The 24,371-nt window shown below is 39.9% G+C and overlaps 1 protein-coding gene across 2 annotated transcripts; it reads left to right on the top strand.

Annotated features, from left to right (window-relative positions):
- The first annotated feature begins 1,082 nt into the window (after positions 1–1,082).
- On the top strand, positions 1,083–23,708 carry LOC147160896 (protocadherin alpha-C2-like). 2 transcript variants are annotated; one of them, XM_086098456.1, is made up of 4 exons: positions 1,083–3,895; positions 8,059–8,117; positions 12,969–13,054; positions 19,549–23,708. In XM_086098456.1, the coding sequence occupies exons 1-4, from the start codon at positions 1,346–1,348 to the stop codon at positions 19,857–19,859; spliced, it is 3,006 nt and encodes a 1,001-aa protein (XP_085954582.1). In that variant the 5' UTR covers positions 1,083–1,345; the 3' UTR covers positions 19,860–23,708. The 2 variants fall into 2 exon arrangements, with proteins under 2 accessions (XP_085954582.1, XP_085954583.1); XM_086098457.1 differs by having other exon boundaries at positions 12,969–13,069; positions 19,549–19,696.
- The last annotated feature ends 663 nt before the right edge of the window (positions 23,709–24,371 follow it).

The raw sequence follows: 24,371 nt of genomic DNA, 5'->3' as shown, positions 1-24,371 counted from the left end.
GGTTCATTTGAATCATTAATGATTAGAACTTTTTTTTTTTTGCACCTTCCCTAGTATGCAAATGAACTCTTATCAATTGATAAGGCGTTTAATTGCCTTTCGTGAAATTCCCCTTTAACACGTATGCTGCCTAATTAGGCTGTTTGCGAAATGATCAGTCTCGGTATATGTTTTAAAAAAACAACAACAACAACTATATCATGTTTCCGCCTGGCAAATGGACCAGAGGGAACATGATACTTCTGCTTTCCGGGGTCCACCACGGGCGTTTCCAATGCGATGATGTGACCTGACAGTCTGGGGTCTACCACTGACAGTGATCCATGTGGAGGGAAGGTTGTGATTGTCAGTGCAATGTTTTCTCCCTGCTGCGCCTTGCCCAAATGATCGTCATGCGGTAGGCTGCACCACAGAATCGCTACCGGCAAATTAAGCATCCTTGCGACTCCAATGCAGACAATGGGAGACAAACATAAGGCGGTCTCCGAGCATGTGTCTGCCGTTGCACATTTTTATTCATCGTGGTCATTTCGCTTCAACGGACAACACCCCACAGTGGCAGTTGATCAAATGCATTAATTGCATGTGTACGTGTTGCTTGCGCGACACTGCGTGTGTAAAATGGGATATAATTGCCATTAATATAACTATAAAATTAATATATTTGTGGCTGTAATTTATAGCAGCTTTTATAATTGGCCGTGTAAAAGGCTACCCCCCCCCCCCCCCAGAACCGACATCGCATTGGGTCTTGGGGAGGAGAGAGATGGGTGGTGATGGGGGGGACCAGAGTCTGAGTGCGCGCAAGGGTGGGATGAAGCACTACAAAGGTCAAGCCATCTGTATTCATTACACTGTTTTCCGGTTTTGGATTTCAAAGTAAGAACATATGAGGCTATTCCACACTGGAAATACACGTTGATGTGACAAAGATTAGATTAACTCTCTCAAACGAAAACACTATTTAGTAGGTTTGATTGAGCGGCACCCGAGCATATTTGTGCGTCTTCCACAAATAGTGTTTGAAATTTTATTTTGAAAGAACACTCGGGGTTATTGTGGCTGCTTTGACAGATCTCACAGCTCCAGTGGCGAGGAAACACACCCGTCAGCAGCGCGCATTGGAGACGAGGGGAAAAAAAAGAAAGCGCATCGCGGACAAAGGAAATATGGGTGAGCTGGAGAGGATTTGCCACCGCCGGGTCCAACAATGGATGAGCGACGTCTGTTTCATTCAGCCGGAGACCATTTAGCCCACCTTAATGAGGTGCTGGGACGCATGGTACTGCAAGCTAAAAAGGCGGAAGGCTGCGTTTAATCCGTCTGCGGATCCTATGAGTTTGCAATGGCTGTTGCGGGGATACGCAACCGGCTAGGGAGCAATGTGCCTTTTTATTATTTTGTGATATTCTCCTTATTTTGTGGCCTTTCGTTTGGACAGTTGCGCTATTCTGTAACGGAAGAACTCGAAAATGGGGCACTGGTCGGCGATCTGGCGCATGACTTGGGGCTGGATATTCGAAAGCTGGCCAGCCGAAAAATCAAGGTAACCTCCAGCAGCAGCAGTAGACGCTACGTGATTGTCAACCCTAAAAATGGCAAATTGCTTGTTAATGAAAGGATCGACAGGGAGGCGCTGTGCGATTTATCCAGCAGCTGCCTCATCAATCTGGAGGTCCTGGTGGAAAATCCTACCGAGGTGCACCATATTGTGGTGGAAATAGTGGATGTCAATGATAATGCACCACAGTTCCCTCGGGATGAGTATCAAGTTGAGATCACAGAATCGGCATTACCGGGGTCTCGGTATCCAATTGAGAATGCCCAGGACCCGGACATTGGCTCCAATTCTGTTCGTATATATCAGCTGAGCACAAATGACCATTTTGCGCTGGTATCCAACAAACCCTCTTTAAATACTAAGCACATCGAGCTTGTGCTCAAGAAGCCCCTTGATAGGGAGCAAACGCCTTACCACCAGTTAATTCTAAGCGCTGTTGATGGTGGGACGCCTGAGAAAACAGGCACGGCTATTATCAACGTGCGAGTCCTGGACTCAAATGACAACGTTCCCATGTTCGACAATTCCGTGTACAAGGTGAAACTGTTGGAGAATTCGCCCAAAAACACCCTGGTCATCAAACTGAATGCTACTGATTTGGACGAGGGCACGAACGGGGAAGTATATTACTCTTTTAGCAGCTACACCCCTGAGAGAGTGAGACAGATGTTCAGCATGGACACCAACACAGGCGAAATAAGAGTAAGCAGCAATGTTGACTACGAAGAGACCAACTCTTACGAGATGTACATCCAAGCAATGGACAAAGGCCCCGGGGCAGTGGCGGCTCACTGCAAGGTGGTGGTAGAAGTGGTGGACGTGAACGACAACGTCCCTCAGATCGTGCTGTCATCCCTGTCGAGCCCCGTGAGGGAGGACGCCCGCGCCGACACGGTCGTGGCCCTCATTAGCGTCACCGATCGCGACTCCGGCACCAACAAGCAGGTGACTTTGGAGATCCCAGCGGGTCTTCCCTTCAAGATCAAATCCTTCCGAAACTACTACACCCTGGTTACCTCAGCGTTCTTGGACCGCGAGACCACCGGTGCCTACAATGTCACTCTGAGTGCCACCGACGGAGGGAACCCCGCTCTTTCCTCTAAGAAGACCATCCAGGTCGACGTGGCGGACGTCAACGACAACCCGCCGCGATTTGAGCAGACGTCGTACACGGTCTACGTGACTGAGAACAACGGCCCCGGCGCCTCGTTGTGTACGGTGAAAGCTCAAGACGCGGACATCAAGGAGAACGCACGCATCACCTACACAGTGCTCAATGACAACAACCACGGCATCCCCGTCACGTCTTATGTGTCTGTGAAGGCCGATACTGGGGAGGCTTATGCCCTGCGAGCCTTCGACTATGAGTCACTCAGAGAGTTTCACTTCCAGGTCAAAGCCCAAGATGGGGGCATCCCTCCGCTTAGTCGCGTCGCCACCGTCTACATCTACATAATGGATCAGAATGACCACGCGCCACTCATCGTCAACCCTCCGGGGAACGGCACGCGCTCCTTGGAGACGGTTCAAAAGAACGCAGATCCTGGTGCTTTGGTGACCAAAGTGGTGGCGTATGACGCAGATGCCGGTCCAAACGCCTGGCTGGTGTACGTACTGGAGACGGCTACAGACCTGGACTTGTTCAAGGTGCACGAACACACGGGTGAGATCAGGACCACTCGTAGGATCCTGGAGGACAACTCCACCTCGTTTGCGCTGACGGTCTTGGTGAAAGACCACGGGCAGCCTGCGCTCTCCTCCACCGCCACCATCAATGTGGCCGTCATGGAGGTGCCCCCCAAGGTTGTCCCGGACCCCAAGAGGATCATCAGACCCCACAGTACACTGCTTTTCTCAAACGTCACCCTCTACTTGATTGTCGCTCTGAGCGCCACCACTTTTGTTTTCCTGGTCACCGTGGTGGTACTGGCCATTGTCCGCTGCCATGCCTATTGCACGCAACCCGGCTCCTGCTCCCCTTGCTGCGGGTCACAGAAACCCCCTCCGGATGGTGGGAACAGTAGTGTGACTGGCGGTGGAGGCGGGGCCGTCGGCGGAGCCGCAGGGCAACCTAATAACAATGTGGTACTCCGGAGGGACCTGAAAGTTGAGCCTCACTACATTGAAGTGCGTGGGAACGGCTCGCTAACAAAGACTTACTGCTATAAGACCTGCTTGACGGCCACCTCTGGCAGCGACACCTTCATGTTCTACAACACGGGAAGGCCCATCAGTGGCACCTGGGGCAGCGGTGCTGATCGCTTCTTCACAAGTGGAAGCGGATTTGTGCGCAGGCTGAGCATGCCGGATGCCTCACTTCAAATCTGCCCAGAGGTATGTTTTATTTATATTGATTAATGATCGGCTCTTACTTCCGAAGCCTGTATTAAGGCAAATCCAGACACGTCCCCGTCAAAATGTAGCAGTAATAAATTGAATACTAATACATATATTTGTGGAGGCTGGGGTCAAGTTGTATTTTACAATTTTTAAAATGTGCAGAATTTCACAAGTTACTTCATGTTAAAGATTAGATAGCTCTTAATATGAAAAGAAAAATGCACTAAGCTGTCACCAACGTCTTACAAATGCAAGTGTTCCATCTAGTGGCAGAAAAATGACCTCAACACAAATCAATATCACACAGATTTTAATTTTAACTAAATGTTATGAATTATTATGAAATTACTGTACAATGACTAAAATATGCAGCCATATTTCTACTAAATTAAAAAAAAATCCCACTTTTATGTTAAAAAGAGTATGAAAAGTTGAACAGATAAAATTTGCGATTGTGAGTTAGCTATTTAATTCATGGGATTAATTACGATTAGAAATTTTACTCGCCTGACACCCCTACTATAAATATATACTACAAACCTTGAAGAACATTAGAGCTGTCAAAACGAATCGATTAATTGACAAGTAATCGATTATCAACTATTGTAATAATCGAGTAATCATTTAGAGCCATTTTTTTATTTAAAATTATCCAAATCCTCTGATTTCAGTATATCAGCAGTAATTGTTCACTGATTTAGTAGTCCTTCATGAAAGAAGACAGATTATCTTCTCTGTTTAAGACATTTGCAAGCATCTGTTTTTACTTTGGAAAGTAATGACCGAACCGGTAACATAGTACAACATCTATCCCTCTTTTTTTAGATCACTATACGAAAAACAAAGTACGAAATAAACACCCAACACTGGTTAATAAACAGTAATCAGTGAAAAATGCGTTTTTAATACACATCAATGGAAAATTAAAAGGAATCTGATTAGTTGATTAATCGATTGAATAATCGATCGATTAATCGATTCTAAAAATATTCGATTGTGATAGCACTAAAATACGTACTCAACTTTAGTCCTTATTACTGGTGAAGCTGCTGGTATTTCATTTTCGATGGCTAACATGACTTTCCCCATTTGAGACCCATTCATATTGCTCCCCTCTGGCATGAAAGCCAACAACTGAATCAGTGCCGGGCGTCGTTGGCTTCGGTTCAGTTCGCCCCTTATACCGTGCAGTCTCTCAGCCGAGCCCAGCTCAGCACTCACACCGCATTATCGTCAGTCCTGATGCTTTTCTACATCCCTGTGTGATTTCTGATGATTCAGAGATTCGTGTCTCCATTTGAGGTTGTCATCACATCCACTCTCAGAGCGGGTCATGACGTCTTTACCTCTTTGCTCTTGATATCTGACCAAGCGGGCTTGAACTAAGCGTACATGTGTGTGTCGGAATGAGATGAAGATTTTACAGTTGGATTGGTGCAGTTGATTGAGTCGGTAAAAGTTACTACAAGGCTAGTTGTCAAGCAAAGTTAACGTCAGGCCTTCGGGTTGGGCTAATTTGCACTAAGGACTTAAAATGTAATTTAAAAACTAATGATGATTACAACAGGCACATTCTGAAGTTCTGTGTCCACTGAAAAATTGCATTATGGTGATTTAAAACTCCTGTAGTCTTTTATACAGTTTGTTGTATGTTGTATGAAAATGACATCACAGAGCCTAAAGGCTCAGGTTACGTCCAATCACAGCTCACCTATTTTCTGGGCTTGGTCATGTGACATTCGCAAGCTGACCCTGAGCAATTGTGATGTCATATTCAGTCGACAGCAAATAGCAAAATGGCCGACCTGAGATAGATAAAAACGAGTGGATTTTACTGGATAATTAATATTCCACAAATACAATTTTAATCAGAATACTGTGTTTAGACTAGTGGGTCAAATAGAAAATATTGTACAGAAAATGTTTGGGGTTGACCCGTTAATTGTAAAACTGACTTCCCTCCATGTTTTACTGTTAGACCGAATACAATAAGAAGAAATTCACTTGACTTGCTAATTTTATTTTATTGGATTTTCCTAATTACACTTGAATTCCAAGAAGAAATACATTCCCCCCATAAAATGATTCTATTAAAGGGAAAACAATTCCTGACAATAATACAGTGAGGTAAACAAGTATTTGGCCAAAATCCAATAGGAAGTCTATGAGAAACGGGCCAAATACTTTTTTGCCCCACTGTATGTTCTATGCAGCCCCACTAGTCTAAATACGGTATTCTGGTTAATATTGCATTATGTGTTATGCGTTAAGTATCATGCCCTATGTAGTTCACAATATTGTGCTGAAGCGGGCAAAAAGTTATGTTTTTTGATGGAGTTAATATTGGAACATTGCGACGACGTGGCAATTTTTCTATCGCGATATCACCGTTACCATTATATCACTTGTTGATACGAGCAGTGATTCAAGTCAATTCCACAATAAACTATTCTTAACTCATTCACTCGCAGCCATTTTCACTGAAGCAATCCCCTTCGCTCCCGGCTGCTTTACTGGGTTTTGACTGATTTTACAAGGGCCACAGAAAATTGTGTTTGATTGCTATAAAAACATGGAACCTACCAAAAGAAAGATTAGAGTCTCTTCTTTCATCAGAAAAAAAATCATATTTCTGTCTGTTTCCGTTTTTGCAGCAATTAGCATTAGAAAATAGCTAAGTTTCATCATTATTCACAAATCTGTTTAGAACTGTGGGTAAATGAGCTTGTTTGCAACATGGCCCTCGTTTAAAAAAAACAAAAACATTTAAAAACGTATAAATACGTCTTTGGGGCACGGGTAATATTTAAAATAGAACGTTTTTATACGTTTTTGTTAGTAAATGAGGTTAATGAGATGTTATAAATGGATGTATCATGAAAATCTGTGTATAAATAACTTACATTTGGGACAGTTATGGAGATTTTGGTTTTTAATCTTTCGGGTCTCTATACTGTTCCATTTCCTTCCCACTGAGTCAAGCAAAGCAAAGGAAATTTGATTAACCTACAGCCTCTGTTGCTCAGCCCTGCAAATTAGATTTAGGCAAAGAGGCTGTGTCTATGAGCACAGAAATACTCCCCTATGAATTGCAGCGGTAGAACATTATGACTCATCCTTATCTGACACACTTGCCACTGCCTGAGCAGTTGTATCGCTAAACTAGGTGTGCTTGAGGTCCAATGTTGCCAACCGCGAAGAGTTGACCCATGACAAGCTTAACTCATTCACTGCCATTGACGGCTATAGACGTCAAAAATTAATTTGAACTATTTCTATTAGTAAAAAAAAATAATAATCCACTTTTGCTAACAAGAGTATGAAAACCTAGAAAAAAATCTATGGTAAATTTAGATTTGTGATTAATCGTTAGTTAACTAGTGAAGTCATGTGATTAATTACAATAAAAAATATCTAATAATTTTAAAAAAAATTAAATAAGAGGCGTTTAATCGTAATTAATCGCATGATAATTTTATATCTGTTACTAATGTACAATTAAAAAAAAGGTTTTCATAAAAAATAAAAATGAAATGGAAAAATTGTTAAACTAATAGAAATAGTTCACATGAATTTTTGACGTCTATAGTCGTCAATGGCAGTGAATGAGTTAATAGTGGCATACAGTCATGAATGTGTACAATTCCTCACGTACTTGTATCACATAACACCCCGCAGATCAGAGTCAAAGGGTGTGGTTACCGTAGCACTGATGTCGCTTGCTCATTCGTTTTATGGGTAATAATTTACCGCAAGTCTGCCGGGAACATCACATACTCGCAAAACAGCAAGAAGCAGAGCAAGCCTGTCTCTCATTTATAGCACTTTGGAGTTTAAAAACAAAAGCTCCAAAAGGCAATCATTAACCTTATTTAGCACATGCGCGTGCGTTAGCGTCTGTGCTCTCGCGGACATCAATATATAAGCCTGTGTGTGCGTGCGTGCGTGTCTTTATGTGTGCGCTCCGATCACATCCGGAGCAGGGATGCAACATTATTAATTGATGAGGCTGTAGCCTGGCCTGGCTCTGCACTGTATGAGATTGAACTAAACTCTCTTTGGTGTTCTCTCTCTCTCTCTCTCTCTCTCTCTCCCCATGTTTCTCGATGGCCTATCTCCCGCTCATCTGCTTTCCCGCTCACCTCTTGCACGCTCAGCCAAAAGCCCCGAACGCTGACTGGCGATATTCTGCGTCTTTGAGGGCCGGGATGCAGAGGTAAGTAACTGTTTTGCAACTTGGAGTCAGTCACCTTATGTAAGAAGGAGATTTACATTCCTTTTTTTTTGTTCTTCCATGTTGCCTCTCAATAAAAAAAAAGATCGAATGTAAATAGATTGTTTACACATGTATGTTACCTCCCTGTCCAAAAAATAACAACAAAGTATCTATTTTGACTCAAAAAGGCCTGCGACTCCTTTAAGGCGTCACTCATCAGCGAATGCAGTGAATCTTGTCTGCAGTGTAACACTATATAGGCCATTTACATTCTGAGCGTCACATCCCCCAGTTCCAGTCTTTAAGCAGGAAGCATGAAGGACAAATGAGTTATGACCTTTCGCAGATTGGCTGATGTACGCTGCACATCAGTGTCTGCGCGGACAACTGCCCCGCACGCTCTGTGTTTATTTATACACGTTTTTTTTTTCTTTTCTGGAGGTGTGAAGTTGTTAACACAGACAACGTAGGACGTTTTGGACTACGGTTATACTTAGTGCTACGCTGTATGGAAGGAATTATTTGGGACACTTCACCGAAAGGGAGTAAAAAGGGAAGTCTTGAACAACACAGTTTTTTTTTAATTTTAATTTAAAAAGCTTCAAGTCAGGGAAATGTCTTAATTTAAGAAGAGATTCAAGGATGTTAAAATAAGAACACTTGAAGGTACCACAGGTGTGAGAAAATCAATTGCTGTGGGTCGACATAGAACACTGATAACCTCTGTTTATTTAGAGTATTTGGAAAAAGACGTTCTAATTATTCACTCTGAAAACAGCCCAAACTGGGTCAATGTTATGATTGATGTTTTTGTTTGCACCTGCACTCGTCATCCTGTTCCCTTGTGTCAGCCAATCATCTCCGACCAGCCACTTGTGTCTTGTCCAGGTGTCTCTCGTTGTCTCGTCAGTTGGCTTGTATTTAGTTCCCTGGTTTCGTTCAGTCTTGGTCGGGATCATTGTTGCTGTCACCGCTCGGGTGTTTTGGTGTTTACTTTGTGGTATTTTCATAACTTTGTTGGTTTTGTTTATTTAGAGTTTTACGCAGTTCATCTGTTCGTGGTTTTTGTTAAATAAATCGTTTTTGTCACTATTACATGCATCTCTGCATTTGGGTCCTCCCACCCAACAAAAAGGGACCAATCAAACTTTTTCAGTAATTCGTTGAACCCAAAAAGTTGGATAATAAAAATGAAAAAATAAACAACCCCCCCCCCCCCCCAAAATGGGGTGTTTTGGAGAAAAAAACCTCCCCAAAAGGAGTCTGCTTCGTTTTAGACAACTCAAAATCACCCAAAAAAACTGGCTTGTGTGGGTTATTCTTTTTGTTATAAATGTTTGTGTTAGATAAACAACCCTAAAAGTTGGGTTGGTTCCTTTTCGGGTCAACTGTTTATAGAGTGGACACCCTTAAAATGTCTGGGTCAAAAATTATACTGACCTACTAAGTTCAATCAATTCTGGGTCAATTTTACCCAATGTTGGATTGTTTGGTACAAAACAACCTATTTTTTAGATTGTTTTGGACCTTTTTTGTACAACCACCGCCTCCCGACCACCACATTTTTTTGTACAAAAATATTGGGTTGCAATTTTGTATTATTTTGTACAAAACGACCCAATTTTTAGGTTGTTTTGTATTAAACAACCCACAGATTTGGATTGTTTTGTGGGTTATTCATTTGACCAACCTTCTTGGGTTAAATAAACAAATCAAAAAGTTGGATTCACTTTTTGACCCAATTTTGGTTATTTTTGACCCAACTGTTTTTAGAGTGTTCGGAAGGATTTGTGAGGTCAGATATCACCGATGTTTCATCTGAGAATGGCTAAAGCGTTTAATTGAGTCGAGATCGGGGCTCTCAAATTCATCCAAGCCAAAATTCCAGCTACCTTCACTTTACTACGAACAGAACAGGATGTTCTCCAAACTCCCAGTGTCCAGAATTTTAAATTCTGGGAGAATTAAGGAGCATAGTCCAAGTCGAAATCATTGATAAAATGTGATTGTCAATACTCACCGTTGGCTACAACAGACGTGCTTGCATGCAATGTGATTTTTAAATAATGTTCTTAGTTTTGCTTTTGAACTGCAACAAATCGCAACACGGGATTAATTAAATACAAGTAGACAAAAACATTGACTAGGGCGCAGCATCATCGAAATCTTATTTCGAAATATTTTCAACAAACATGTTTCCAAGACTGTTGTTATGAGTTTAAATAAGGACTGAATTTAGAACAGGACATTTTTCATCTTTGTCTGATTAATGAAGGAATTTCCATGGAAGCATGGATCTCATTAGCATTGAACCAAAGCATTTCGAATACAAATCAAGTTGTTTTCATCCGCGTCTGGCCCTCGAATTTTGTAATAATCAGGCTACAAAAAGATGCGAAAATATAGGTAATCAAATGCTGCGCTCGGACAACTGGAATTTCAGACTTGTGAGTTATTTCCCTCCGCATGCCTCTCCTTTGTACTGAATTTTCATAATTTCACGCTCACTATGCTGACTGCTCTTTTGCACACTCTTCGACTCCATCCAAGTTTACTTTAATTGGAAATTAGTGTTAATTTCTATGGCGTGGAAGCATCCTAATGTGCATCATGTCACCAGTGACTGTAACATGATGTGGATTAACAGAAACCATCACTGCAATTTGCCGCCGCCGTCTCGAAAATGTCACAGCCTGTAATGTTCACGGACAGAGGAGACGCTCTCATTAACACTTAACCCCAACACAGGCGTACTGTAATCTTCTACTCTTTACACATTTTGCATGTAGCACTAAATGCACTGACCCACATTCCTGGAATAATCAGTAGGGTGGGGGGGGGACACCTGTTTTGTTGGTGCCATACCCTGACACAGTAAAGCAGCATTTTAGCAAGTAAAAGTGTGAAGTGTGAACGTAGCCATTTTGTATTCATGCCGCATCCATCTACAACATAAGTGTTGCACTTACTGGATATACTGCATTGCAGATGGCCCTGAAACCATACCAACTGTATCGATGTGCAAGGAAATGTTGTTTTGTTGTCTTTTGACCCCCTTTTGTCACAGTAAACGTACTCTACACCAAATTTGAACTTATTTTTAAAGATCAACACAAAAACATTTCACTGGAAGAACCATAATCACAAACTGCTGCATTATAATCATGCCGCATCCTCTAAATTCAACACGACATTTACAGCCAATAAAACAACTGAAATGTATTTGCTAATGTAGCAGGAATTTTGCTGCTGGAAATCTTTCAATGTGAAGCAGATGCTTTGCGCTTTAGCGGAACCATATCCCATAAAAAGTCACTGAAAGCAACGGAACACACAAATGACTGCCCAAAGCTGGGCTGTCATGAGTAAATGATCCTTGTATCAGCGCAGTTTGCACGTGTAGTAACATATAAAGGCATTTGGCCTTTTCAGTCGTCACACCATGGTCGTCAGTAATGATAATTATGGCAGCATAAGTGCCTTGAAACATGCACGTTACAAAACATCAGTGTTTTGTGTAGACTCATGGCTTTGACTCCCTGTTTTATGAAATATTGTAATGTAATTCTGTAATTCTGTTCCTGGATTGCTTGCGCTAATGATTATTTTTTTATATATTTTTTTTTTACAATTTTTTTTAATAATTTTTTTTTTAAACAATTTTTAATAAAAAAAAAATTACAATTTTTTTTTAATGATTTTTTTTAATACTTTTTTTTTTTTTTTACATAATGAAAAGAGTACATAATAATATATTGTACATCCACTGGACGCTTCATGGGGATACCTGCACTATTAATACGATGCAACAATGAATTTAAGGAATTTATAACCAGTTGTTTTCAGTGACACTATTTTTACCAGAATTGGATTATTGCGCATTATTGTGGCTCGCTATGTTGCACAATTGAGTCACTGTATTGGAAACAGTGCTACACAACACCCAATTGCAAAACGTGAATAATTGCAATTTCCAGTGGTTCTTTAAATTTTTACATAAAGTACCACTTAAAAAATACTTTTGATTTGCCTCACTTGTGTGTTCACCCATGTTTTTTTTTGTTTGTTTTTTGTCCTCTAAGGATCTTTCCAGTTTCTTCTTTTTTTTTTCTTTTCTTTTTTTGCTAACTGGGGATTGATAACATGTGATAATGTCAGAAAATCTCCTATAGTCATGGCCAAATTAACTTTCACTGGTGTTAAAAAAAAGAGAAAAAAAAGACAGTGTTCAAGGGGGTTGGGGAGGAGGAGGGGCTCAAGGTATAAATAGTTAATCAACAAAGTACCCCCGGAAAAAAATACAAATAAAGTGACAGCAAATTGCAAATAAACAAAACCCTCACTACAATATGAAACATGACACAACAAGGGAAACGTGATTTGCACCAACAATGAGCCAACAGACTAACAGAAACCAGGGAACATAAATGTACATAAACGAATTGACGAGACAACGAGGCACATCTTGACAAGACACAAGTGAGTGGAGGGAGCTGATTAGTTTACTAATGTACGACTGTCAACTTTTTTTACTGACAGTTTTAACAACAATGACAAAAATTGATTGTTTTTTCATTACAAACATTCCCTTTAAATGGTGATTAATAAAAATAACTATTTTTGAATGCAGCTCTATTGTAGTTAAAAGTTCAACTCTACTCTACTTTTTTGTCATTCCGATTGAAGATCAGTTGGTCAAATGTTTGCATGGGACGTGTTTGATTGTGATCTGCCGATTACATGCGCTACTGCATCAGTCGCAACTGCCGTTTCACAATATATACAACACCGATATCAAACAAAGATCTTCTATATCCGCATGCCTCTCACTTAATATGTTCTGCTTTTCAGTTCGGTCCACATGGAGGAGGCCTCTGTGATGCAGGGAGCCCAAGGAATGCTGGTCCACAACTGGCCCACTGTGTCCAGTGCTGCAGGTGTGAAACAATAAGTTAAGATGGAAACACATTCAAAAGTGTTAATTGTTACATTTGCATGGAAACCAAATTACTTTCACTTTGCTAAAACTGACCTGAAATTGAATAAATATTGGGGCATTTGTTGCAGCCGTAATTTCTCAACTAAACACCCAAGGAAGTTAATTGTTGGGTAAGAGATCAATTAATTTAGCAAACTGAAATAAGAGAGCAATTGAGTGCAACCTTTTAACACAATCATTATGTTTAATTTGTAATACACTGCTTTTTGCTAAGCATGCAAATTACTGGCATTTGTCATTTCTAATTGTTTAGTACACCATAGAAAATTGCATAAACATTTTATTGTGCTCAAAAATGTTTCCGCAAACTTGCATTTTAATGCATTTCTCTTCCATGCATTCTGCTTATGGAGATGATATATAGTAGGCCAGTATGTCATATGATTAGTGTGCGCTCCTACATATTTTAAAATTGCTTCTTAAAGGCAGTACTTGTCATTAAAAAAACTACAACAACAAAAAACATCTTGTAGTAAAATGGTGTTTTGGGTTATTATCTTCATTATATTACATTTGACAATAAATTGTATTCAGTGGTTAGCTTAGCATCCAAAAACCCGAGGGACTTGTTCTGTTGCATCAGTATTTGCAAACCGACACAGATGTTTTTGCTCTTTTCATTTCCTTTTAATCCAAATAGGAAATGATTTGCACTGCGTGGGCGGTAAAGTTGAGCATCTGTGGCAACACAAGCAATGTAAATAATGCTGACCCCAAACATGACCTGTGCTTCATTATTTACACACACTGGCTCAGCGCTAATGACCGAGAAACAGCTTTTGTTGGCTCAAAAGAGGATTTTTAGGCTTTTTTTTTCTTTTTTTTTTGGTACACTGTGATCTGTTTCACTTCTTACTTCGGCCTATTACACATTGATTTTCTGTAATAAGAGCATAGACATTTTCAAAGTCACTCAATCTGCCTTGCTCATTCAAGGCATACATATTTATGTGTATTTTTTGATTTGTCATTTGATTTGTTAAATGTTTATCTGCCTCTGTTATCCATTCAAATACTTAAATATTGTCTTCAAGAAGAGTGCACAGTTTGCGTATCAGGAGTGCATGAGGAGACTATTTTGTTAGTGGTGGTTCAGTGCGGAGGCATATTCATGCACCGGCTTGCAGGTTGATCCTTTTTAATATGCATCAAAAGGCAAAGCTTTTTTTTTTTTTTTTTGCATGAAAAGTCTGCAGTGAATTGTTATCGTGATGAATTTGTCCAACATGGTGTGATGAATTTTAATTGCAGCCTCCTTCAGAACTGTGTTTATGTAACTGGCCCAGTGGCCCAAAAGAGGAGACGTTTGTCTAATGTCATGAAGTCGATGACAAAAAAGCTATTATCAGTAATAAGAGACTGCAGTGGGGGGAAAAAAAAAACAGACCCCTTAATATGGGAAGTAATTTAGGAGCGGAAGAGCTAAGGAGAGGTACAAAAGAGAAGAGAGGTGGGGGTGTTGTGGGGTGCTGATGGGATGGAGAATGAGAAAGGTTAAGAGGATTGGCAAGTTCCTGCAGTAGTGTTGTTGCTAGGGAACACCATGTGACCTGTTGCCTGGCAACACTGTCTAACGGAGATTGCTGCAGCAGCCGCACCCTCCATCAGCGGGGAGTGGGTGAAGGCTGTTCCCATGGCAACCAGCCATACCTCTGAATGGAAGAATTAGAGACCTAAAAAGAGGAGAATATACATCTGGCGTGACACCTTATATTATCGCAACGGACGCCGTTTGATTTGGACAGAAATGTGTGATGGATTGGGGAGGAAACTAACAGCTGGTTTTCAAATGTAGGACATCAGGTTACAATACTTCAATCTACCGCTCATCAACATCAGGTGTCATGGCAACCACCTCAAGGACTCATATAGCCCGGCTTAGCTGCAGCGTCTCCTTAATCCGTTCCTGATGTACATTTGCTGTGAAATATAGGCACGCATGAAGAGTGGCAGACGTGCAAATACTCGCTTTCTAAGCACACGCACAGCAAGATCTCTTATTCATACCTGTGCCAGCGTGCCGGGATCCTGAAAAGATTTGTTACAGCCACCAATGGAAGCACAGGGACGTCTCAAGACACTTAGACAACATTCACTTGATTAAACTCAGCCACTTGACATTTTGCCTCAGTTGGTCAAGCGTTAGAATATAAATTGCTGCAGCAGAACGCGTCAGAGGAAAATTGCTGATAGGGCTGCAGAAACAGAATAATTACTGTGTCGGGTGGTTGCTAGTGTTGCGACACAGCAAAATCAGCGCACTAAAAATAAAGTGTTAATTTTTTAAGATGGAGTTAAAACCAGTTGAAATTTAACAGTAGTCAACTATGGTCAGTGTTGATTTTACACTATAAAGTGTGTAGTGTTAAAATATTACACCACTATATAAAAAATCATACTGTAATTAGAAAACATCCGATTTTTTAAATGGTATTTTATCTTTTTACATTTCTCTTCAAAGGGAGAGCAAATTATTCCTTGGTCAAAATCAGCAGTATTAATTCAACACCTACAGTGTTACATTTAATACTTCAAAAGTGTCTATATTGGGCCACGCTAAATACAGTTAAAATAACACTTTTGAATGCGTTAAAAACAAATGACACTGAAATGGCATTAAAACAACTCATGGTCAGTGTAGATTTTACACTACACTAGTGTGTAGACTTTATACGCTACCATATAAAAAGTCTACTGTAATTAGAAAAGATATTCGTCTTTTTTTGGTTGTTGTTTTTAAATATATCTCTTCAAGGGTGGAGCAAGTTATTCCTATATATAAAATCAGCAGTATTAATTCAACACCTACAGAGTTAAATTTAATACTTCAAAAGTCTCTATATTGGTCCACACTAAATATATATATTTTTTTATTTTTATTTTTTTTTTCTACACTGAGAAGGAGTTAAAACAACTTTGATGGTAGTTGAAATTTAAGATAGTCAACCCTGTTCAATGTTGATTTTACACAACACTAGTGTGTCGTGTTAAAATATTACACCACCATTAAAAAGTCATACTGTAATTAAAAAAACTTTTGTGTGTGAAAACATTTCTCTTCAAGGGGAGAGCAAATTATTTTGGGGCATTTGAATAGCAGTTGAACAAGATCTACAATGTTTTAGTGCCACTTCCGTGGATTAATAGCTGGATTAAAGGCATACCGTCAAATGTCATAATCCTCAAAAACAGAGCAGCATTACAGTTTTACGGGATTTACTCGACTCATGGTGAGATAAAATCATCTAATCTGACACTGATGTATCATTAACAAGATCGTTTACATGGAGTAATTAACTTACTTGCTCTTCTTTTTAGCACATTGTGAAAAAATAAATCCAAATGCTCATACTGTATTTTTATTTTTTTAAATATAAATTTGATTTATTTTCAAATGATAAATTATTCATGTACTGCACTAAAAACATACCTAATTATGTAAATTTTTTATTAAAAGTAATTCCTATTGACTTCTTTGGTCCACATGTCCCTGTCATGAAGTTTTTATAACTGACACTTCCTATTTCATCATAAATATCAGCAAAACATGTTTATGTGAATAGTGATTGGTACAAATTGGTGTCTACTATTGTTGGGATGCTTTTTGTAGCAACGTTTTGACTGGTCAACACTGCCAAGTCGTCTCCTGTTGGCCGCTGGGACGAGTGCATGCACGTAATGGACTTGATGAACTCGTTAAAAATGTGGACCGAGATTTGTACCAGACCATGTGTAACTGCTTACTTCCCACAGGGAGAGTAGTTGAAACCATTTCAGCATTCCAGTAATGTCATAAATAGCCTACAAAGAAAAATCAAAAAAGAATCTTTTGGCAAGGGCCTGTTTGATCTAAATAAAATCCTGCAGGAAAGTAGGTCAGAGCAGAGAGAGAGAACTGGTGTGGGCCTGAGAGCACCGTGTCTGCAATGCCGCCCCCCGCCCCCATCTTCCTTACTGCTTTTGCTTCGTGCTGTCTACATCTCACTGGATCTCATCAAACATTCCCTTTCCTTTTTCATTTGTGCTTTTGTGACCTTTTGACCTCACTATCTTATTCGTTGTGCATGATCCTTTCTATTTTGGATATGCGTTTCTGTTAAAGGTCTATCTGATCATCCCAGTCATTTGAACAGACTTCCGAGCAAAAGTGGCGGTCTTGTTTTTATGTAGGGATGGATGCTAATAAAGAAAACAACAGAACTTTACAATAATCATCAATTACGATAACAACAGGACATAATTATTTGATTTCTTCCAAGGTTCATTTGATCAATCTTGCATACTGAACACAACTGAAATGCAATATTAAAGGCGAAGCTAAACCGAAAACGGTTCTTCACAATAATATGTTCTTTGCACCCCAAAGATATCAATGAAATCAAATGCATATAGGTTTAAAAGGGTGGTATGGAAAAGGTCAGAAGGTGCTGCATTGTGTCTTTGTAGATGTAGAGCAGGGGTGTCAAAGACATTTTAATTTAGGGGCCACTTTTACCCAAACGTGATCTCAAGTGGGCCGGACCAGTTAGTCTAATGAGCTATAAATAACATCCATCCATCTATTCATCCATCTTCCAAACCTCTTATTCCTGACAAGGGTCGCATCAGGTCGAAAACACTTTGGGTTTTTTTGGTGTAATTATACGTACATTCTGAAAATAGTCCCTTTTATTATCTTATTACAGAATAATCTGAAATGTATTCAAAGAAATGAGCAGACAATTTTTGCATCAAATCCTGCGTAAGTTTACTTTAAGTGGTTGTCAGTGTGCTCTCCAGTGGACAAAATTCGCAATAACAAGTTAATTTTTGTGAAAAACTGCAGTTTGTCTTCTGTCCTTACAGGTCAGATTGGACCACTTGATGAGCCCGTTCTGGCCCGTAGGCCATATGTTTTGACACCCCTGATCTAGCGGAAGCCTATAACAGGGTACCTAGAGAGGAACTGTGGTACTGAATGAAGAAGTCTGGAGTGGCAGAGACGTATGTTACAAAAGTACAAGACGTGCATGAGGGTAGCAGAACAGTGGTACAGTGTGCTGCGAGCGTGACAATGGAGTTTTAAGTGCAAGTGGGAACGCATCAGGGATCAATTATAAGCCCTTACGTCTTTGCAACCGTGGCAGATGAGGTTAGAATAGAATCCCCATGGACCATGATGTTCGCAGATGATGTTCGCAGGAGTGAAAGCAGGGAACGGGTTGAGCATTTAGAAAGGTGGAGGCATGTGCTGTAAAGGAGATAAATGAACATTAGCTGAAGTAGGATGGATGGATGGATGGATGAATGTATGGATGTAAGAGGGATGGTTGGATATAAGACGGATGGATAAAAGATGGATGAATGAAAGATGGATGGTGGATGCAGGATGAATGGAGAAAACATGGATGATGGATGCAAGATGGCTGGACGAATGGATGGATGAATGAAAGATGTATGATGGATGCAAGATGGATGATATAAGAGGGATGGATGATATAAGATGGATGAATGAAAGATGGATGAATGGAAGATGTATGATGGATGTAGGATGGATGGATGAAAGATGGATGAATGAAAGATGCAGGATGGATGGATGAAAGATGGATGATGGATGCTAGATGGCTGCAAGATGGATGGATGTATGTAAGAGGGATGGATTTATGCAAGGTGAATGGATGCAAGATGGAAGATGGATGGATGCATGAAGAGGGATGGATGGATGCAAGGTGGATGGATTCAAGATTGATAAATGCAGGATGGGTGGATGAAAGATGTATGATGGATGCAAGATGGATGAATAGATGGATGTAAGAGGGATGGATGGATATAAGATGGATGGATGAAAGATGATGAATGAAAGATGTATGATGGATGGATGAAAGATGGAAGAATGAAAGATGTATGATGGATGTAGGATGGATGGATGAAAGATGGATGAATGAAAGATGCAGGATGGATGTATGCAAGATGGATGGATGGATGGATAGATGGATGTAAGAGGGATGGATGTATGCAAGATGAATGGATGAAAGATGGATGATGGATGCAGGATGGAAGATGGATGGATGCATGGAAGAGGGATGATGGATTCAAGATTGATAAATGCAGGATGGATGGATGGAAGAGGGGTGGATGGATATAAGATGGATGGATGAGAGATGGATGATGGATTCAGGATGGGTGGATGCAAGATGGAAGGATGACGGAAGAGGAACGGATTGATGCAAGATGAATGGAAGATGAATGGATGGATGGGAGACGGGTGGATGGATAAAATTGATTTGTCATTGCTACTATTAAACACCAGGTAGGGGTTGGGTGCCATTTTAATAAAAGAGATTCCTGCAAACCATCCAACCATTTTTTGGGAGTAAAATCACTCTACACCACAACATGCAATGCAATTGCAAATACAGCTGATTTAACATCTTGTATTTGTTCTTCATATAGATGGCGAGGGTGGCGGCGAGCTCTCCCCTCCAGTAGGCGCCGGTGTCGACAGCAACAGTTGGCACTTTCGATACGGAGCCGGACAAAGCTACTGCCCGCCGCAGGGCCTGAAGCCTGGCGAGATTCCTCCCGAAGCCTTCATCATCCCCGGATCCCCAGCCATCATTTCTATCCGCCATGACGCCGGCCCTGTTGACGATAAAGGGGACTTCATAAGCTTCGGCAAGAAGGAGGACGCCAAGAAGAAGAAGAAGAAGAAGAAGGATAAGAAAGAAAAGAAGGGTAAAGGAAAGGATGATGGCGATGATTAAAGAGGGGTGAATTGAAGCTATTCAGATGCCATCATGATTACAGGGCCAGAAGAAAAAAAAAAGCCAAATCAATATGAATGAGGGAGTCTCTTTGCAGCATATGCATTACATCACATACTATATTTACATTGTACAGTTGCCAATTGCTTAATAGGCCGAGTCTGGCTCCCTGCACAAAGCAAACCTGCTCAACAAATGCTCCTCTCTTCCATGGCTCATTTGGCCTTCAACTTTGACCCGTAGTAGTTAATTCTATTCAAATGTGCTTTCAAAAGGCGTTTTATGGGGTAGGTAAAGCTTGTAAATTTCATCACCCCCCAAGTTTATATAATGAAAACCAAAATGCCATAAATAAATAAAAAAGTGATTTGTATCCGACTATTATCAGCAAAGGATGCCGAAACCTCACCTTCTTCATACCGTCTCATCTAGATAGGTACAAAGTGAAAGCCAAACTGAAAAATGTGATTTTTTTTTCCCCCTTCGGGATTACAGTAAATAGGCATCGTAGAGATTCAGCAAATGTGAACTTTTCTATACAAAAAAAAAAAAAGTCATGAAAGCCTTGAAAAGAAATAATTGATTTGCAGACAGGGAGATTATTACCGTAGGAGAATACGTTATCTGAGGGAAGCAGGACATCAACAAAGAAATACATACAGCAATCTGTCAGTATAACAGCACATTGTCAAGGTTAAGGGCTGACACTTGGTTGCACCAACTGTATCAAGTTTGTCGCAACTTGTTTGGAACTTACTACGCCGAATTGTACCTTTGTATATTTATTAAGAGTCATTATGAGGCCTGTTTTACTATTACAATGTTAACTTCAAACAACGAAGGATAAAACTGTATTATAGTCCCCCCCCCCCTCTCTTAATCCATCTTCTACAAACCCAACCCTGATGACCATAGGCCTAAACCATTGTGCATTTGAAATTAGATATTCATCATACATTCTTATAAATTCACATTCATTCTGTGAGTCAACTTTTCATTCGTTCCATTGGCTCTACCAGAACAGCTGTGATGTCCACTGTTGCCATGACAGAGGAGCTTACAGTAAAGTGCAGGTGGGCATGCATCAGGGATCCCCTCTGAGCCCCTTCTAATTCGCTTGAGTGATGGCTGGGCTGGATTCCCCACGGATCATGATGTTTTCTGCAGTGAAAGCAGTTTTAACATTACAACTAAACTTAAAAATTTACTTAATTTTAACTTAAATATTAAAGTTAAAATGTACTTAAAAATAACCAATTGGTAAACTAGAATCAGTTTTCTGCATGGTCAAAGTCACTGTAAGGACATTTGATTATGGGTTTATCAATGGTCTGTTTTTGCCTAACAAAGGATTGGGGATGGGCAAGTACCGATACCAGTTGAAGGTGGCCGATACCAGTACCGTCTGCCCTCTTGTGGCAGTTTTACAATCAGGAATTAGAAATTAGAAACTAGAGCAATAGAAAATTGAAAATAATTTAATAAAATTTGGGGGAAAAATACTATACTGGGATTTATAGGTCTCATTTTTTGGGTGGGACTTTTATGTACAAGTGGTATCAGTATCTGGTATCGGTATATGTGACTACTCAAGAGTTGAGTATCAGTATCGCATTGGTCTAAAAAAAAAGTGGTATTGAACATCCCTTCAAAGGATAAAACCATATTACAATTTTTTGGGGTTATTTTTCCCCCTCGATCCACCCTGTACGAATCTCAATTCTGATGACCTTTGGCCTGAACCGTTATTTAAAAATTTATGTTCACACTATCAAAGCTAACTTGGAATTTGTTCCATTGGCTGTTTAAATCATACAATTTGGTCATATTAGTACATTTACCCATATTACCCATACCATGTATAGCCATTTAAAAAAAACACTTTTAAATTAAGATTACTTTGGGAAAACAAATAATAATTAATAGAAAATGTGCGCCAGGATGTTCATTCTGTATTGAATGGCGCTGAATGAGAACTTTGCCGAAATGGGATGGAAACATTCAAAATGACCACTCGTCATTTCGAAATACCGGTACAGCATTATGTACATTCAAAATCACATACTTTAATCTTGGTGAGTGCAATGAATGATGTGACTCTGTATCATTTGCACCGGCTTTCGTGTTGGCTTAACTATTTTGTTGTTGCCTCTTGTACTCTCGTGACGCAGTGTAACATATGTGCAGCCGATGCAACCGCCACCTGACCTTTGCCTCTTTTCATGGAATACAGCACAACCTTAATGGGGTACGTAGTCTTAGTCCAGTTGACATCGGAAGCGCACATTATTATTATAAACACCGACTCCCCGGCATAAACTGTTTTTTTTTCTACTCAGTGCTGCATATACAAAAATATAGAATATGCGCCCTACTCTTGAAGTGTGAGGGTCAATGGCATTCTTCATGATGAGAGTATCTTCTAAGGCGATAAAGCAGGAACGTTGCTTGTTCAAGCTTGATCCCTCTTCTTCTGTCTTTGAATGTTAAGTAGATGTTCTTCAAGCTCATCAACATCGCTTCGACTGCTCCAGTGCTTGTAGGACGTGCTTGCCCGCTGCTTGTTTGCCCCCCCCCCCCCCTTCGCCCGTCCACCCCGATCGACATAACATCTGTAAACTCATCCCCCTTAAATGGACTGTGCCAGTCGTGTCATGTTGTTGCATATTCACAAACAGGAGGACACTTTGCTACCTAATGTCGAACATTCGCATCTTTCCCTTACCATGTCATCAGAGGAAGTTGTGTTGAATACTTGTGTAGGATCCATTGCAATGTGTTACGAGAACATCGGGAAAATTTGGAAGATATTTGCCATTAGCGGCAACAAGAGTTTTACATTTGCTCAATTACTGCAAAGAAGCAGTAGTTTTATATGAGCAGTTTTGCTAGTGTATAAAAAAAAATGTATAAAAAGATTAACTTTATTTTGCCCTTACTTCAGGAAGCTAGCATGGGAGAAAATGTGGAGTTTGAGCTTGAAGGCAATGCAACTGGAAGTGTTTCATCTCCGCTAGCGTTACTTTTCTGGAACCTTCCTATTTCCAGTCATAGCTGTAGGCGCTGCTATCATGCTCAAAACCCCCCACGCTCACGTTTCCTTGCCCCCCCGCCCGTCCGTCAGGTGTACGTCTGTGCTGTCAGATCACCAAGTGTTTGCATGTTATAAGCAAAGGAAACAGATATTATTAAAAAAAATAAAAAATTAAAAAATAAATATAACTATACCTTTTTTTTCACTGGAAAATGTGTATTGGAAACCACAAAGCTGAATACACATCCATGCACACACAACACAATACAAACAGTACTGCAATTTGTGTCAAAACCTAAAAGTATCACCTTTTTTTTTTTAATCCTGTAAAAAAAATTAGCATTGGATCGTCTATATACAGTATTCATGATGCTATTGTGTTATGCTTTGAAATACCTTTTTTTTTTTTTGCATATGGTTTTCATTGGTAAGAAATTTGACCCATAAACTTGTGATAACCTTTGAAATGATCAAACAAACACTGTTGTGAACTCATGTACACACCCTCCATAACTATTCCTTGCTTAATGATGACAAAAAGGTTCAAAAAGAAGACCAAAAAAAAAAAAATCTAAAAAAGATCAAATGTCCAAAAAAAAGTTGATGTATTCTCTGCTCGTGTATAGTGAATATTTGTCAGTCACTCGGTGTGACAGTGGTCGGCACATGCTCGTCGACAGTGCAGATCTGTTCATAAACTTATTTTGTACACCTGCTTATTGTTAAGGTGATAATAGTGGTTCTATTGAGTTCATCAACCTGGTAATGTGTTTTGTTAATAAGTCACAAATAAAGTTTTTCTTAAATATCTCAAACTCTGTTTTGACTTGAGTTTTGATTCTGTCTTCTGTCCAGTTTGTTGTTTGGGTTGAATCTCAGATTGGATTAGCCCACATGAAATGACAGCCCCACAACACCTCGGCATTTTAGGTGCATTTTCTTTTGTTTAACGCTAATACTTATATATATAACACTAATACTTTTTGTATCTGAATTAAAACTTTAAAATGTGCTTTAAAATACGATTGTACATAAAGCTTCTCTATTCATTTCAACATAGCTCCTTTGCACAGAGATACTACACGGGGGGGTGCCAAAAAACAACAACTTTTGGCCTGAGCTCTAAAACAGCTAATAGGTGAGTTTTCCAAGGGGGGAAAAGGGAATAGGTGAATATGTGAAATAGTGTCTCATAATCCTAAACATATCTTAAAATAATTTAACCCATAGACATTATTCCATGTTCTTCTTTTGTAAAGCTTGACTGTCGCCTACATTAACACAGTTATTATGCATATGCACTTTTTCAACATTATTGGAAAAAGGTAGATGTTTAGTTTCACACTCAGAAAAAAAAAAAAAAAAAGTCCAAACCCTTGTAATAATAAGCCTCCCAATCAAAAAATAATTAATTGTAAAAGCATGGCATTCAAATATAGTATCAGCGCGTGTGTATATCAGTACAAGCTAGTGGGTAT

The sequence above is a fragment of the Leptonotus elevatus genome, chromosome 16 (genome assembly GCF_054856555.1).
Source record: "Leptonotus elevatus isolate MCC_2025b chromosome 16, RoL_Lele_1.0, whole genome shotgun sequence".
Classification (NCBI taxonomy): Eukaryota; Metazoa; Chordata; class Actinopteri; order Syngnathiformes; family Syngnathidae; genus Leptonotus; species Leptonotus elevatus.
The sequence above is the reverse complement of the archived record's forward strand: the minus strand, read 5'-3'. Positions and strand labels throughout refer to the sequence as shown.

Excerpts from the sequence above, each read along its gene's own strand:
- LOC147160896 (XM_086098456.1), top strand. The coding sequence starts at position 1,346 with ATGGCTGTTGCGGGGATACGCAACCGGCTAGGGAGCAATGTGCCTTTT. Across the intron at positions 8,118-12,968 it reads TTGAGGGCCGGGATGCAGAG|TTCGGTCCACATGGAGGAGG; the intron begins GTAAGTAACTGT and ends TCTGCTTTTCAG. Across the intron at positions 13,055-19,548 it reads CACTGTGTCCAGTGCTGCAG|ATGGCGAGGGTGGCGGCGAG; the intron begins GTGTGAAACAAT and ends TTCTTCATATAG.